Source organism: Chanos chanos, chromosome 4 (assembly GCF_902362185.1).
Source record: "Chanos chanos chromosome 4, fChaCha1.1, whole genome shotgun sequence".
NCBI lineage: Eukaryota > Metazoa > Chordata > Actinopteri > Gonorynchiformes > Chanidae > Chanos > Chanos chanos.
The window spans coordinates 39,659,299-39,671,035 of NC_044498.1; the positions used below are offsets into that span (position 1 = coordinate 39,659,299).

General features: G+C 39.9%; 1 protein-coding gene across 1 annotated transcript in view; it reads right to left on the reverse strand.

Moving 5' to 3' along the window:
• Positions 1-1,976: 1,976 nt before the first annotated feature.
• The window catches only part of nrg3a (neuregulin 3a), a 229,491-nt gene continuing 219,730 nt past the window's right edge, over positions 1,977-11,737 (reverse strand). Inside the window, exons 8-10 of the mRNA XM_030772994.1 lie at positions 9,231-9,349; positions 6,749-6,934; positions 1,977-2,565 (exon numbers count right to left, since the gene is read on the reverse strand). Coding sequence (XP_030628854.1) covers positions 1,977-2,565; positions 6,749-6,934; positions 9,231-9,349 — 894 coding nt within the window. The remainder of the gene's footprint in view (positions 2,566-6,748; positions 6,935-9,230; positions 9,350-11,737) is intronic.

Sequence of the window (11,737 nt, forward strand, 5' to 3'; positions counted from 1 at the left end):
CTTTTTTTTTTGTCTAACTTGTCTTAACTTGAATGTCAGATGAAGATGAGAAGAGAGAAGACTTTATTCTCAGAAAAAAATGCATGATGGACAGCTAATTCTCTTAGTCATACTTGGGAGAACACATAAAGCACAGCCCAACTGTTTTTCTGGGGAAAAAAAAAATCATTCCTTATTCTCATTCTCACACTTTTGATCAGTAATGGACAGAACTTTGTTAATATTTTCTGATTCAGACATAGAGTCTTTGATTATGACATACTGCTTTTCTTAACAGGACTGGGTTTCTCAAGAGAATACTTCCACTCCTCAAGAGACTTTGAAGGGACACAGCGAAAAGCATTGTTCCCTTTTCAAAACTCTACTCTTCTCTGTCCACATTAAGCCTCAAGCGCTTAATACATTGTCATTTTTGTCCTGTCACGTTTTATAATTTGTAGTGATGCATCGTAAGGTTTTTTTTTTTTTTTTTTTTGGTGGAAAAACCACACCCAGCATACAAAGCGTTACGATAAAGTTCCCCAGTTCTGTGTTCAAACTCAAGAACAGCCTGAGACCTCATGGTGCAACCCTTTGCTGATCAAATACTATTGGCATGCACACTTTTTTCCCCCTCTGGGTTTAGGGGCAAAGGGGGCAAACAAAAGAAACCAAACAAAACAGCTTCACCAAAAAAGTTTCATGATCAGTATTTTCTTTTCCTTTTTTTCCCCTTTCTTTTTTAAACATTTGGCTGTAAATTCAGAACAGGATTTTTTTTTGTTGTTGTTGTTGTTGTTGTTTGTTTGTCCCAGTCCAGAAAGGTACCACATAGACATGTTTTTGTGATTGTTCCCTCCTGCTGCTCCTCCCCTACTCACAAAGCAGCAGGTAATTTAGCAAAAAACAAACAAACAAAAAAAAAAAACCAAACAGAAAGAAAACACAGAAACTCCTCAGTTCAGTCTACATTCTCTGTTCTCTTTTTTAAGTCTTTCCATGCTCTGTCTTTCCCCAGAGCGTCCGAAGAGAAAGAGAGTAGGTGTGTTTCTGTGTTAACAGTGGTGCTCAGTGGTGGTTCAATGACGGTTAACACGTGGTGCTAAACTGGCAAATATCTCCAAAAATTGTAACCCAGCAGAGAAGAAATCACAACTACTGTAAGTACAAAAAAGAAAAAGAAAACGAAAAACCCAAACAGCCTACTAATCCACATTCATTTTTTCCACCTGAAGTCTGGAGGCAGCGTTCCTTGTGTGGATATCCCCTGCCTCGTATTGTTAATTTTTCAGAGTTTCTTTTCTTTTCTTTTTTTTTTTTCTTTTTCCTATATCTGAATGTCCAATGAAGTGTCAATGCACAGTTTCCAAGGCCAAAACAGAAGTATTCCTTGGCAGGGAGTTTTGAGGGTGGGTCAGAAGGTGATGTTAGGCTCTGATGCTGTAGCAGCCTGCGAAATTATGGGTCAATCGACATTGGCTCAGGTAGAAAACCAAAGCATAAGGGGGGAGAGAGAGAGAGAGAGAGAGAGAGTGAGAGAGAGAGAGAGAGAGCAATGTTCTCACAACTGTGCCCCAGGCCTGAATAGTATGGAGACATTGGTACAAGAAAGAAGTTTAAATCATTCTCATATTTCTTATCTTTTGGACTTAGTCACCTTTTTAATTTCATATATTCATATCCATATATATATTTTATGTATATATATATATTTTACAATTAAAAACACTGTGGAGATGACAGACTATTTGGTATCTTTTTTTTTCTAAGTAGAAGCTTCTCATTAAATAAATGCATATAAATAATTTATCTTTTGATTTTTAGACTGTCATTCCCCCATACTTTATACACAACATCAAGTCTTCAAGTCTTCGTAGTTCATATGTTGTTAAGCTTCCACAGAATCCAGTTTTTTTTGACAGAAACACAACTGCAGTCTTGCTTTTAAGACACAAAGGGAGGTTTGTTATTGGTCCAGACACATCGACCCAGTGCTCTCATTGGCCTGGCTGCGTATAGTCTTTTTGTGTGTCTCTAGGGCTCACTAACTGCGTCTCAGTCGGTCCGTTTGAGGCAATGCCGCCTAGACCACTCGGACTGGACAGCAGGATACATACAGTCTCTCTTGCCTGTTGTAGGTTGTTGCCATAAGTGTCATCCTGCTTCCTCTGGGCATGAGCCAATGCCCTGAGCTGCTCCTGAGCTTCGTCCAAGAGCTGAGCCACCTCATTTTGTTCTGTGGCCTTGCTGGAAGGAGTAAGCTGCTGATTGACAGGAGAAACATCCAATACTCTTTCTGTAGGGGTGTGGCTGGGGACGCTCCTGGTGGAGGCAGTGGTTTGCATACAGAAAGGCTCGTCCTGGTGTCCGTGAAAAGAGGGAATGATAGGAATGGAACCAGTACGGTAGGGTGTCGTGGAGAACTGGTTTGGGAGGTTAGAGAGAGCCCTAATTGCACTGGGAGATTGGGGATCCAAATGGCTAAACTGCGTCTCAGCCCTACTGGTCCCAGACACTGAGCCCTGGGAGGGTTGCATATTGTGAAAGGAATCCTGTCTCAGGTCTGTGCTTGGCCGGACGGCCTGCCTGAAGAGAGAATGAGAGAAAAACAGAGAAAGGATGAAATGATCACGTTTTTTCAGTAATACCGATTGTTGTTAATGCGCAGGCACCCAGGTTTCCTTTTTGATCTTACATGTATTTATATTGTAACATTTATCTTCTAAGGCATTCAAATCTCTGAGCACATTAACATCACTTACAATCCTAACTCAGCAGTGTTGTTCTGATGGTTCTCAAAGGGTTCAAAGTGAATGAAAGAGCAAACGCAGGCAGAAAAGGCAGACAAAGTGAGAAAATGCACACTGAGAGTTTGACACATTTCTCTTTGTAAACCCCGAACAGAAAGACTAAATCAGCAACTTGGTCAGATTGTAAAGCAGTAAAGCTGAGCTCAGAAGGTACACTTATTTATATGGCACTGGGGAACAGAGATACGTTACAAAACTAACCGCGTTAGGAATATTGATTTCATGCAAATTCATATGAAGCTGTCAGGTGTCCTTGGAAATGATGTTTGACACTTCTCCCGTTTGTTCAGCATACTTAAAACTTCCTTTATTCATTCATTCCTTCATTCATTCATTCATTCATTCATTCACTCACTCATTCGCTCACTCCTGTTCATTATTGTGGTGGTGGCCTGCTTCTCTACCCTAAAATATTGTATTATATATTGTTTTGGTGAGTTTATAAGGACATTTTAAGTTTCTTTACCATATGCTGGAGAGATAGAGATGTTCTCTCATACCGGAGTGAAACGGGCGAGGAGACACGCTTATATCTCAATCAGAGAGCGATTGAGATTACGCCCGCGGCTCATTATCTTTGTGCAATAATTCATAATCCCCAACAAAAGCCCAGTTCTCTCGTCCCATCAATATTTAACGTTGAGTCACTTTTATTTCTGATAGCCTAATCAGAGATTTAAGCTACTGTCAAGGGGCTCTTAAGCCACTGATTACACTCGCCCTCCCAAAAAAAAAGGTTTAGGAAAGAGCCCAAAAAGAGTAAAAAGAGCACTGAGGCATATTTAAACAGGCAGAAGGTCTGTCGTTGAAGTAGATATCACCAGCTCAACTATCTACCTCAGCTATATGAAGGGGTTTACACCATTGGTGATTCTGAATTTAACTACATCTTCAATTGAATTGGTTTAAAGCAGATGGAACTGGCCAAAAATTTTCCTAGATAGGAGGCAATCAGTTTAATCAATACCACCAAAAGCCCCCTGAGGGCCTCTAACAGCAAACTAGTCCCAAAAGAATCACAAGTGCAGCTGCAGAGATAGTTACAAATGAGGACACATCACCACTTCTGGAGCGATCCTTTTTTTTTTTTTGGGTGAACTGCTGAAGCAGGTACATGAAACAATCATTAATGTGAAATATTGGTTCCAGTCAAACAAATGAAGCAAATACACACAAAAAAAAGACTTCTCAACCATGAGCTGAGAGTGCAGATTCCTTAAATATCTTAAAGCCTAGTTTGGCACGGGCACTTTCAAATGATGTTTTCATATGTTATTTTAGTTTTTTTTATGCATTTATCTCTATGGAAATATATACATATATATGCAGCAATCGTGAATAGCTGCAGAGAAAATTTTAGCTTTGAGTAATATTTCAAAGCATTTTCTGTCAATTTTTTCAGTTCATTTAAGTGGGAGAGAACCGAGCACTACCGGGAAATCATTCAGGCTTTTTTAATGGAACAGAAGTGTCAAAGGTCAGGCTTCAATACCGTGTTTTTTTTAAAGGTGACCTTGTCTCGCAAATCCATTCAAGTGAAAGCAACCATGTTCACAGGAGATAGACCAGGTCATTGTGGGGAAAGTCGAACGTTACATTTAAATCCCCGCCAGCAGGGTGACATGAGGAGCTTCAATGGAAATCACATATCATTCCTGAATTTTGAGTGTGTGACTGTACTCATAGGAATGCAAATACGCCCCGACGAAATCTAACAGGAATGCTTATCAATAAAATACTGTCAACACCATTACAGAGCAGGAAGCACACGCTGCGTGAGTCATTTTGGAGAGATAACAGGCACAGAATTCTGACAGCCAAAGAATGAGACAGAGAAGATTTTGCAAGCAGAGGATCTTTTTTTTTTTTTTTTTTTTCCTTTTTCTTTCCTTTTTTTTTTTTTTTTTCCCAAAGCTGTCTAATGCAAAATAGTTCGAAGTCATCGCTGCCTTTTCTTCTCTTCTTCCACCACTCTTTCTGTCTCCCTCTACCTCTATCTTGCTCCTCACCGCTCCCTCTCTCTCTCTCTCTCTCTCTCTCTCTCTCACACACACACACACACTCTCATTTTCTGTGACTCTTTCTCCATCCTTCTCTCCCTACTTCCCTTTCTCATTCCGCATCTCCCCACCCAACTCTATCAGAGCCTGTTTCCATGGTAACGCCTGCTCCTTCTTCGGGTGGTGGGGCTGGGAGGTCTACTCTTGTTGCAGTCTGTAAGTCTGGAAATAGGTCAGCCCTTGGCATCCTGGCCATGGTTAACTTTGTGATTTAAGGTGAGATGAGCATGCTGTCTCACGCCATAAGGATGATCAGTCAGGTTCGTCCTCTGTCATAGCAGCCTGGTGCTAACGCGATCAGATTGAATCAGCCAGGGGAGCTGCACGGACAGCCAGGGCTATAACATCAACCATTCTGTATCATTGGAGTCTGACCCTTGTATTGAAACATCAGTGCCTGCTTAATTGGCTTTGACAGTTTTGCAATTAGAGACTAACCCTTGCTTCTGCTATGTTTCCCATGCCATGCTTGGCTACAGAGCTATTATTAAAAACAGAGACAATATGTGTGTGAATTGTTGTCTTGGACACACAAAGACATGAAGAGATACTATACACAAAATAGGACAACCGTTAACAATAGGCTTTCAGACACACAGGTTGTGGAAGGCTTTATAAGAAACACACACCAACACACACACATATTACTGCAGCTTTCCTCTTCACCAGGTAATTGCATTTTCAGTACAGATCATTTAGGTATGAGCTTTTTTTTTTACAGCATTCTAAAAACTGTAGATTCAGAGAAAATAGCAGTGGAAAGAAGAGAGAAAGAGAGAGAGAGAGAGAGAGAGAGAGACAGAGAGAGCGAGAGAGACAGAGAGAGAGAGAGAGAGAGAGAGAGAGTGAGAGAGAGAGAGAGAGACAGTGAGAGAGTGAGAGAGAGAGAGAGAGAGAGAGAGAGAGAGAGAGTTCTACAGAGAATAGGGAACATGTCTGCGATATGTTCTTTTAAAATCAAATCAAAGACATAGAGTTTGCTGAGGTACTGCTCTACATAAGCTGCAGAGCTATTTTTAGAGAGAAAGAGAGGAAGCAGCCTGTGCCTTTGGACTTGGGTGTCTTGTTTAAAGATTACAGGTGGATCCATAAATCAGAGCTGGGCTGATGGTGACAGACAGATGGGCTACACAGTCTGTCCTGTCCTCACTACCTCTTACAACTGCACTGATTCTAAAAAACATACCACACCTAAAAGCAGTATTAGTTTATGCTTGTGTCATGGCTTTAGCCTGCCTCAGTGGCCTGGACCCTGAGTTACTCTGAATTAGTAGCATAATGTAGACACTATGGGGACAATGCCTTTTAATTTTTTGTGAGTGTCTGATGTAGCGGATTAAGATAAGATCCGGGTCTCATGAATTTTCATATGAAATCATCAAACATGAATGAGATGTGTCAAATTCATACTAAATTGTATGGTTGAAGTTGCATGAAAAGTTGTGAATAATAACCCCACCCAAGCACTGCACTGAAAATTTCAAATGATTTTGGCTGATGTTATGTTTGCCTATCACAACAAACTTGAAATTGACTCCCTCTAAAAGAAAAAAAATAATAATTCCAAATACCAAATTCCAAATATCACAACGCATAGGATAATGCATGTGATGTAACATATAATCAAAATGTTATAAATGCTTATTGCAATGTTATGTATGCAGCATATTAACATTTTTGCTGACCACAGGTGAATATAACCTCTAAAAGATTGATATGCTCAGATATAGACACTTTATGAGAATGGAGTTTTCCAATGAAATTACCAATAGCTGAAAAGTGAGATGGATCTAATTAAATTCCCTTATATCAGTTGCCAGACAAACATCTGTGCCCAGTGGAGTGGAAGACTAGACACACATACAAACACACAGGTGAAATATTGACATGATGACTTACCCTCTTACTGAATCAAGATCTCGTTCTGCTGTCTCCATTTCCTGAAGGTGTTGGTAGGCGGGGCCAGAATCCTTTGACCCTCCAATCGGATTGAGCCGCCCTCTGGGAATGGGTGGGGTCCTCCGTGGAGTCACTCTGAGGGCTCCTCTGCTCCTGTGGTCTGGACTGCGTGTCACACATCCACTCCTAGTGCAAATCGAAATTTAGGAAAGAAATTTTCTGTTTTCATCGATACATCAATTTTTCATGACTGTCACATCACCCCCGTTTAGAGTAAAATCTGCATCTCAAGACTGATCTCTTCATAAAGACAAAATGATTACATTCATTTGGACTGACAACTATTGACTTGAGTAAAATTGCTTTCTTAAAATGCAAATGAGTAAAGTTATTTTTGAAAGGGTCGTGTATTGGGCAAAAATGAACAGCATTGGGGTTGAAGTAAAATCAAGGCTAGGGGAAGAAGGATTTTGTTTCCCTCTGACACGTCCTCAACTGTCTTATTAGTCTGTCTGTGGTGGACAAAACTGTGAATCAGCATTTTTAACACAACAGTCTCAACCACAAACATAATGGCCACAGTCAGATGCCTACCATGATACAAGCCCTAGCTGCACACACACACACACACACACACACTCACACACACACACACACACACACACACACACACACACACACACACACACACACACACACAAGGAAACCACGCCAGGCAGGCTATCGAACCAATCATTCTCTTAGGCATTCCACACAGACGAGAAGGATAGGGCCAATTCTCCACTCAATTAAACCAGTCTTCCTTTGTCACTAAGTCCTCTTAGCCTTGACTTTCTTCCTTCCTCCCTCTCTCTTTCTCTCCTTTTCCACAAGGTGTGCTTTACGTCCCACAGTGCCAAGGTGTTGACATGTCTCTCAGACAGACAGAGATCGAACGATTCTTTGGTAGAGATTTTTTTTTCTTTCTCTCTCCTTCTCACGCTCACCCTCTCCTTCATTCTATTTTCTCTTTTCTTTCTCACAGTGATTTTGACAAAGCACAGAAATGCCCAAAACAAAAAAAAAACTAAAAAGTCCTCCAGGTAAATACATCTTCACACGCTTCCGCTGCTGCTGCTCTGTTCATGGCTAAAAATCTTAGTGCGCGTATATCGCCAAAAAAAAAACAAAAACTAGTGCACATTAACGTCTACATTAATTGAGTTATTGGATCTGCAACAAGCAATATGTATTTTTGTGTGTGTGTCACCATAAAACGGTGCATTGAATAAGGAGTGCTGCCTCGTTCGGTATCCAGTCAGACTGTGATGTGGTGCATATTAAAATGCCTTCCTTCCCTTCCTGGGCAGACTAAACCTTTGAAGACATATGTGCTGAAAAGGGGTATACACAGTAAGCAAACAAATTAGAAGCCAGCGCAAAAACAAGTAAGACTTGACTGAGCTGAGCCGCAAACAAAAAGGGGAGGGAGGGAGCAATGAACATGTTTGTTGAGGCGAAAGGTTTAAAAAGTAAAGGGGAGAAAGGGATTAAACAGATTTAGGTTCAACTGAGACCAATGCGCCAGCTCACATGATTACGAATGCAGGCAAATCTTCCTATTCACAAACAAACAAACAAATACACACACACACACACACACACACACACACACACAACAGGATCAAGCATATTATATAAGTATACAGCCATACATGTCATTTAGCCCACAGACAAGAAGAACGCTGGGTCAATTTTCAAAAGGACAAGTTAAGAGTATACAGAGCTAGTCTGAACAGTTACTCCAAATCATCACTCATTCCAACTCTGACACTAACATCTCCACGAATAAGTAACAATAGCATGACATGGTTGAATCAGCTGTATAGAAGAAACGCACTTAAAGAACCAAGAATAATTTACACAACTGCCTCTGAATGAGCTCAGCGGCGGAAAGACTTTCACTCGATGTTATTCTTTTGTGTTTTAGTGAGAGGGGGCTGGATTCTAACCGAAAGAGAAAGATTTAGGCTTTGCAGCATCAGAAAGAAAAGCAGAAAAAAAAACCCTCAACAATGCCCAACTCTGCACCGAAAGCTCATTGCAATACAGCACTCGGCTTTATAAACTAGATTACATGTGGCCGGAGTTCGATTTATCTCGATCTCCATCTCATTTGCTGAGTGTTCGCCGCCGTTCCAGAAACGCATACTAACGTGTTTATCACCAATTATAATTACAATAACTCTTTTTAGCGTTCTATAAATCTACAATTATCATTGGCAGTGCCATGATGGAGATAATTCAATTTCTCTCTTGAGTGCCTCTCTGTGGATGAATGTGAGGCTAACCAAACCAGTCTTGGTGGTATATCATTAAGATAATCATTATCATCACATATCTCGCAGTAAAGCACATCACCCACTGCAAAACAATCATTTCTGGAAATGAAAGCAATATTTCATTTCAGCCATGGAAACATAGTGGGGACAAATTAACATACCTGTTGTACCTTCCTGTGGAGGGCCTGGCATGGTTTGAGGGGGCAGAGGAACTCTGGGCAAAATTGGACTCGCAAACAGCTCCCTCCGGTTGTGGGGAAGACCTAGTGCCTTTGTAGTACTGCAGGAGAAAAACAGAGATGGTCAAGGTGAGTAAAAACAAGGAAAAAACTGATGTTTCCAATTGTTGAACCTCATTAGAAAATTGTATGATGTTAGACCTGATATATAATAGATTATTCAATTCATATAATATTGCATCTTAAATGTTTTGATACAGCTTACATAAACATGAATAAGACATGAATATGATCCTCGACAAAAACAAACAAACAAACAAAACCAAAACAAAAAACACAGGGCAACTTGGACTATATTGTACGTTTAACAATGCTATGCACTTCTTTAATGTCTAACCTCTCAAGGAATGAAAACAGATCATACTTTGACACGTCTCTGTGACTTTACGAGTAAGTCCTATTTGAGAGTTACACTTTTTTTAGATTCACCCAGCGGCAGCCCCTGCCTGAACTGAGAACACTACCTGTGAGAATTTAAATATCAGGTTTTACACTTAATCTCCTCCATACTTCCACCTCCTTTCTGCTGCGTCAAGAGGAGCAAGTAAAAGAGGCAGACTATGACAGAAAAAAAAAGAAAAGAAAAAAAAAACCTGAGTATTGAGAAGCGGGTCATGACTGTTAGGTCAGTGTAATTAGATAACTTGGCATATTCACAGCCTGGGAAACTCAAAGGATATTCCCATTACACTGGGCGATGGGACTCGTGTGGGTGTAGTGCAAGATAAGGCTGTGGAAATGAACTCAGAAAGATTCTCATTGATTTCCCCCCTTCTTATTATTGCTGTTAAAGTCTTTCTAGTAGGGAAGATGTTTAATAAGATGATTTTTATAAAGCCTGCCTTATCAGCCGAATAATGACATCTGTACCTCAGACTTTAAAAGAAAAACCAAAAAAAAAACCCCAACCTTTTCTTTATCATTCTGTAAAGAAATGAAGTGTATTTTTAATTCAGAGGGATATTTTTTAAACTAAAATAACGATTTGTTGAATCAATATTTTGTCTGTTTGACAATGCATGCTTGACTGAGCAGACAAGTTATTAGCAGACACAGTCAAAGGTTACTCCGAAGACAGGGTCAGAGCCAGGAAGTGAGCAGGTCTAAATTCAAAATAGTGAGCACAGTTGAAAACTACGGAAGAGCAACAGACAGACCAGAGCACCCCAAGGGAGAATCCAGGAGTAAACCAATCCTAAACCAATCCTAAGTTAAAATGAGAACAGTAGACTGTGTGTAATGAGCTGTGAGGTCCAGGCTGGTAAAGAAAGTCTTTGTTTCAGAGTGAATTCCCTCTACCGCCACCCCTCTATCATCCTCTCAGAAAAAATACTGACCCCAATGTGCAGGACAGACTGGATGATTTAGGTGAGGAGAAAGAAAGTTTACTCAGACTTTATCCCCTTTCTTTCTTTCTTTCTTTCTTTCTTTCTTTCTTTCTTTCTTTCTTAAAATTTCACAAAATTCACACACACACACACACACACACACACACACACACATATATATATAACAGTGAAACAGACAGAGAAAAGAGTTTGTGTGTATGTGTGTGTGTGAGAGAGAGAGAGAGAGAGAGAAAGAGAGAGAGAGAGAGAGAGTATAAAAGAAGTTAATTTACTGCTACAGGGAGATAAACGTCAGTAGAGAAGTGCTGAAGAACATTTATTTCCGTTCAGTATATAGAACTCTACAAAGTCAAAGCCACAAAACAAGACAGCGTGACACACAGACTTCAATAATAATCCGAATAAACAGACTTCCTCCAGCCAGACAGCTAAGTACTGTAAGTCTTAAAAAAAAACTCCCTCAGTTTCCTGTCAATCAAACTGTCCATCTGCTGCAGGTTATAGTCTAACTTAGCCAAACAGCTGAACTGTACTGCTAATTATAACTGAATGTATAGGCAAACACAAATTAATTTGGAAAGGAAAAATAAATAAGTTATGGCTTATAAAAGAGGGTTATGACTAATGCAGTCTTAAATATTACTTTGACTCTATTTTGAGATAGACTATTCAATTTTGGCATTGCAGTTCCTGCAGCTGAAGTTAACAATATTCCAGCAAGGACATGTTACATATTATTCAAGATTTTAATAATAATATCTTACTAATGTTGCCATTTTATTAACAAATCTCTTAAGTGTTTATGTCTGCATGTAGGAGGTAATATCTACTTAAAGTAAATTCAAACAAAGGCATAAATGTTTTGCGTATTCATTCTCTGTTGAACCTTGGTAGGCTGAATAGACATTTCCTTCAGACATACGTGTATGCATTTTTATTTCTGTAAAGTGTGTTACAATACCAGGTGTATACGCCATAGCCTGACTCACAAGTTAAAAGGGCTTAACTAAAATGCCAAAAAAAAAAAAAAAAACCCTCTGAAAATACGGAGCTTTGTAAAAACCCCGCTCGGAGAAAATC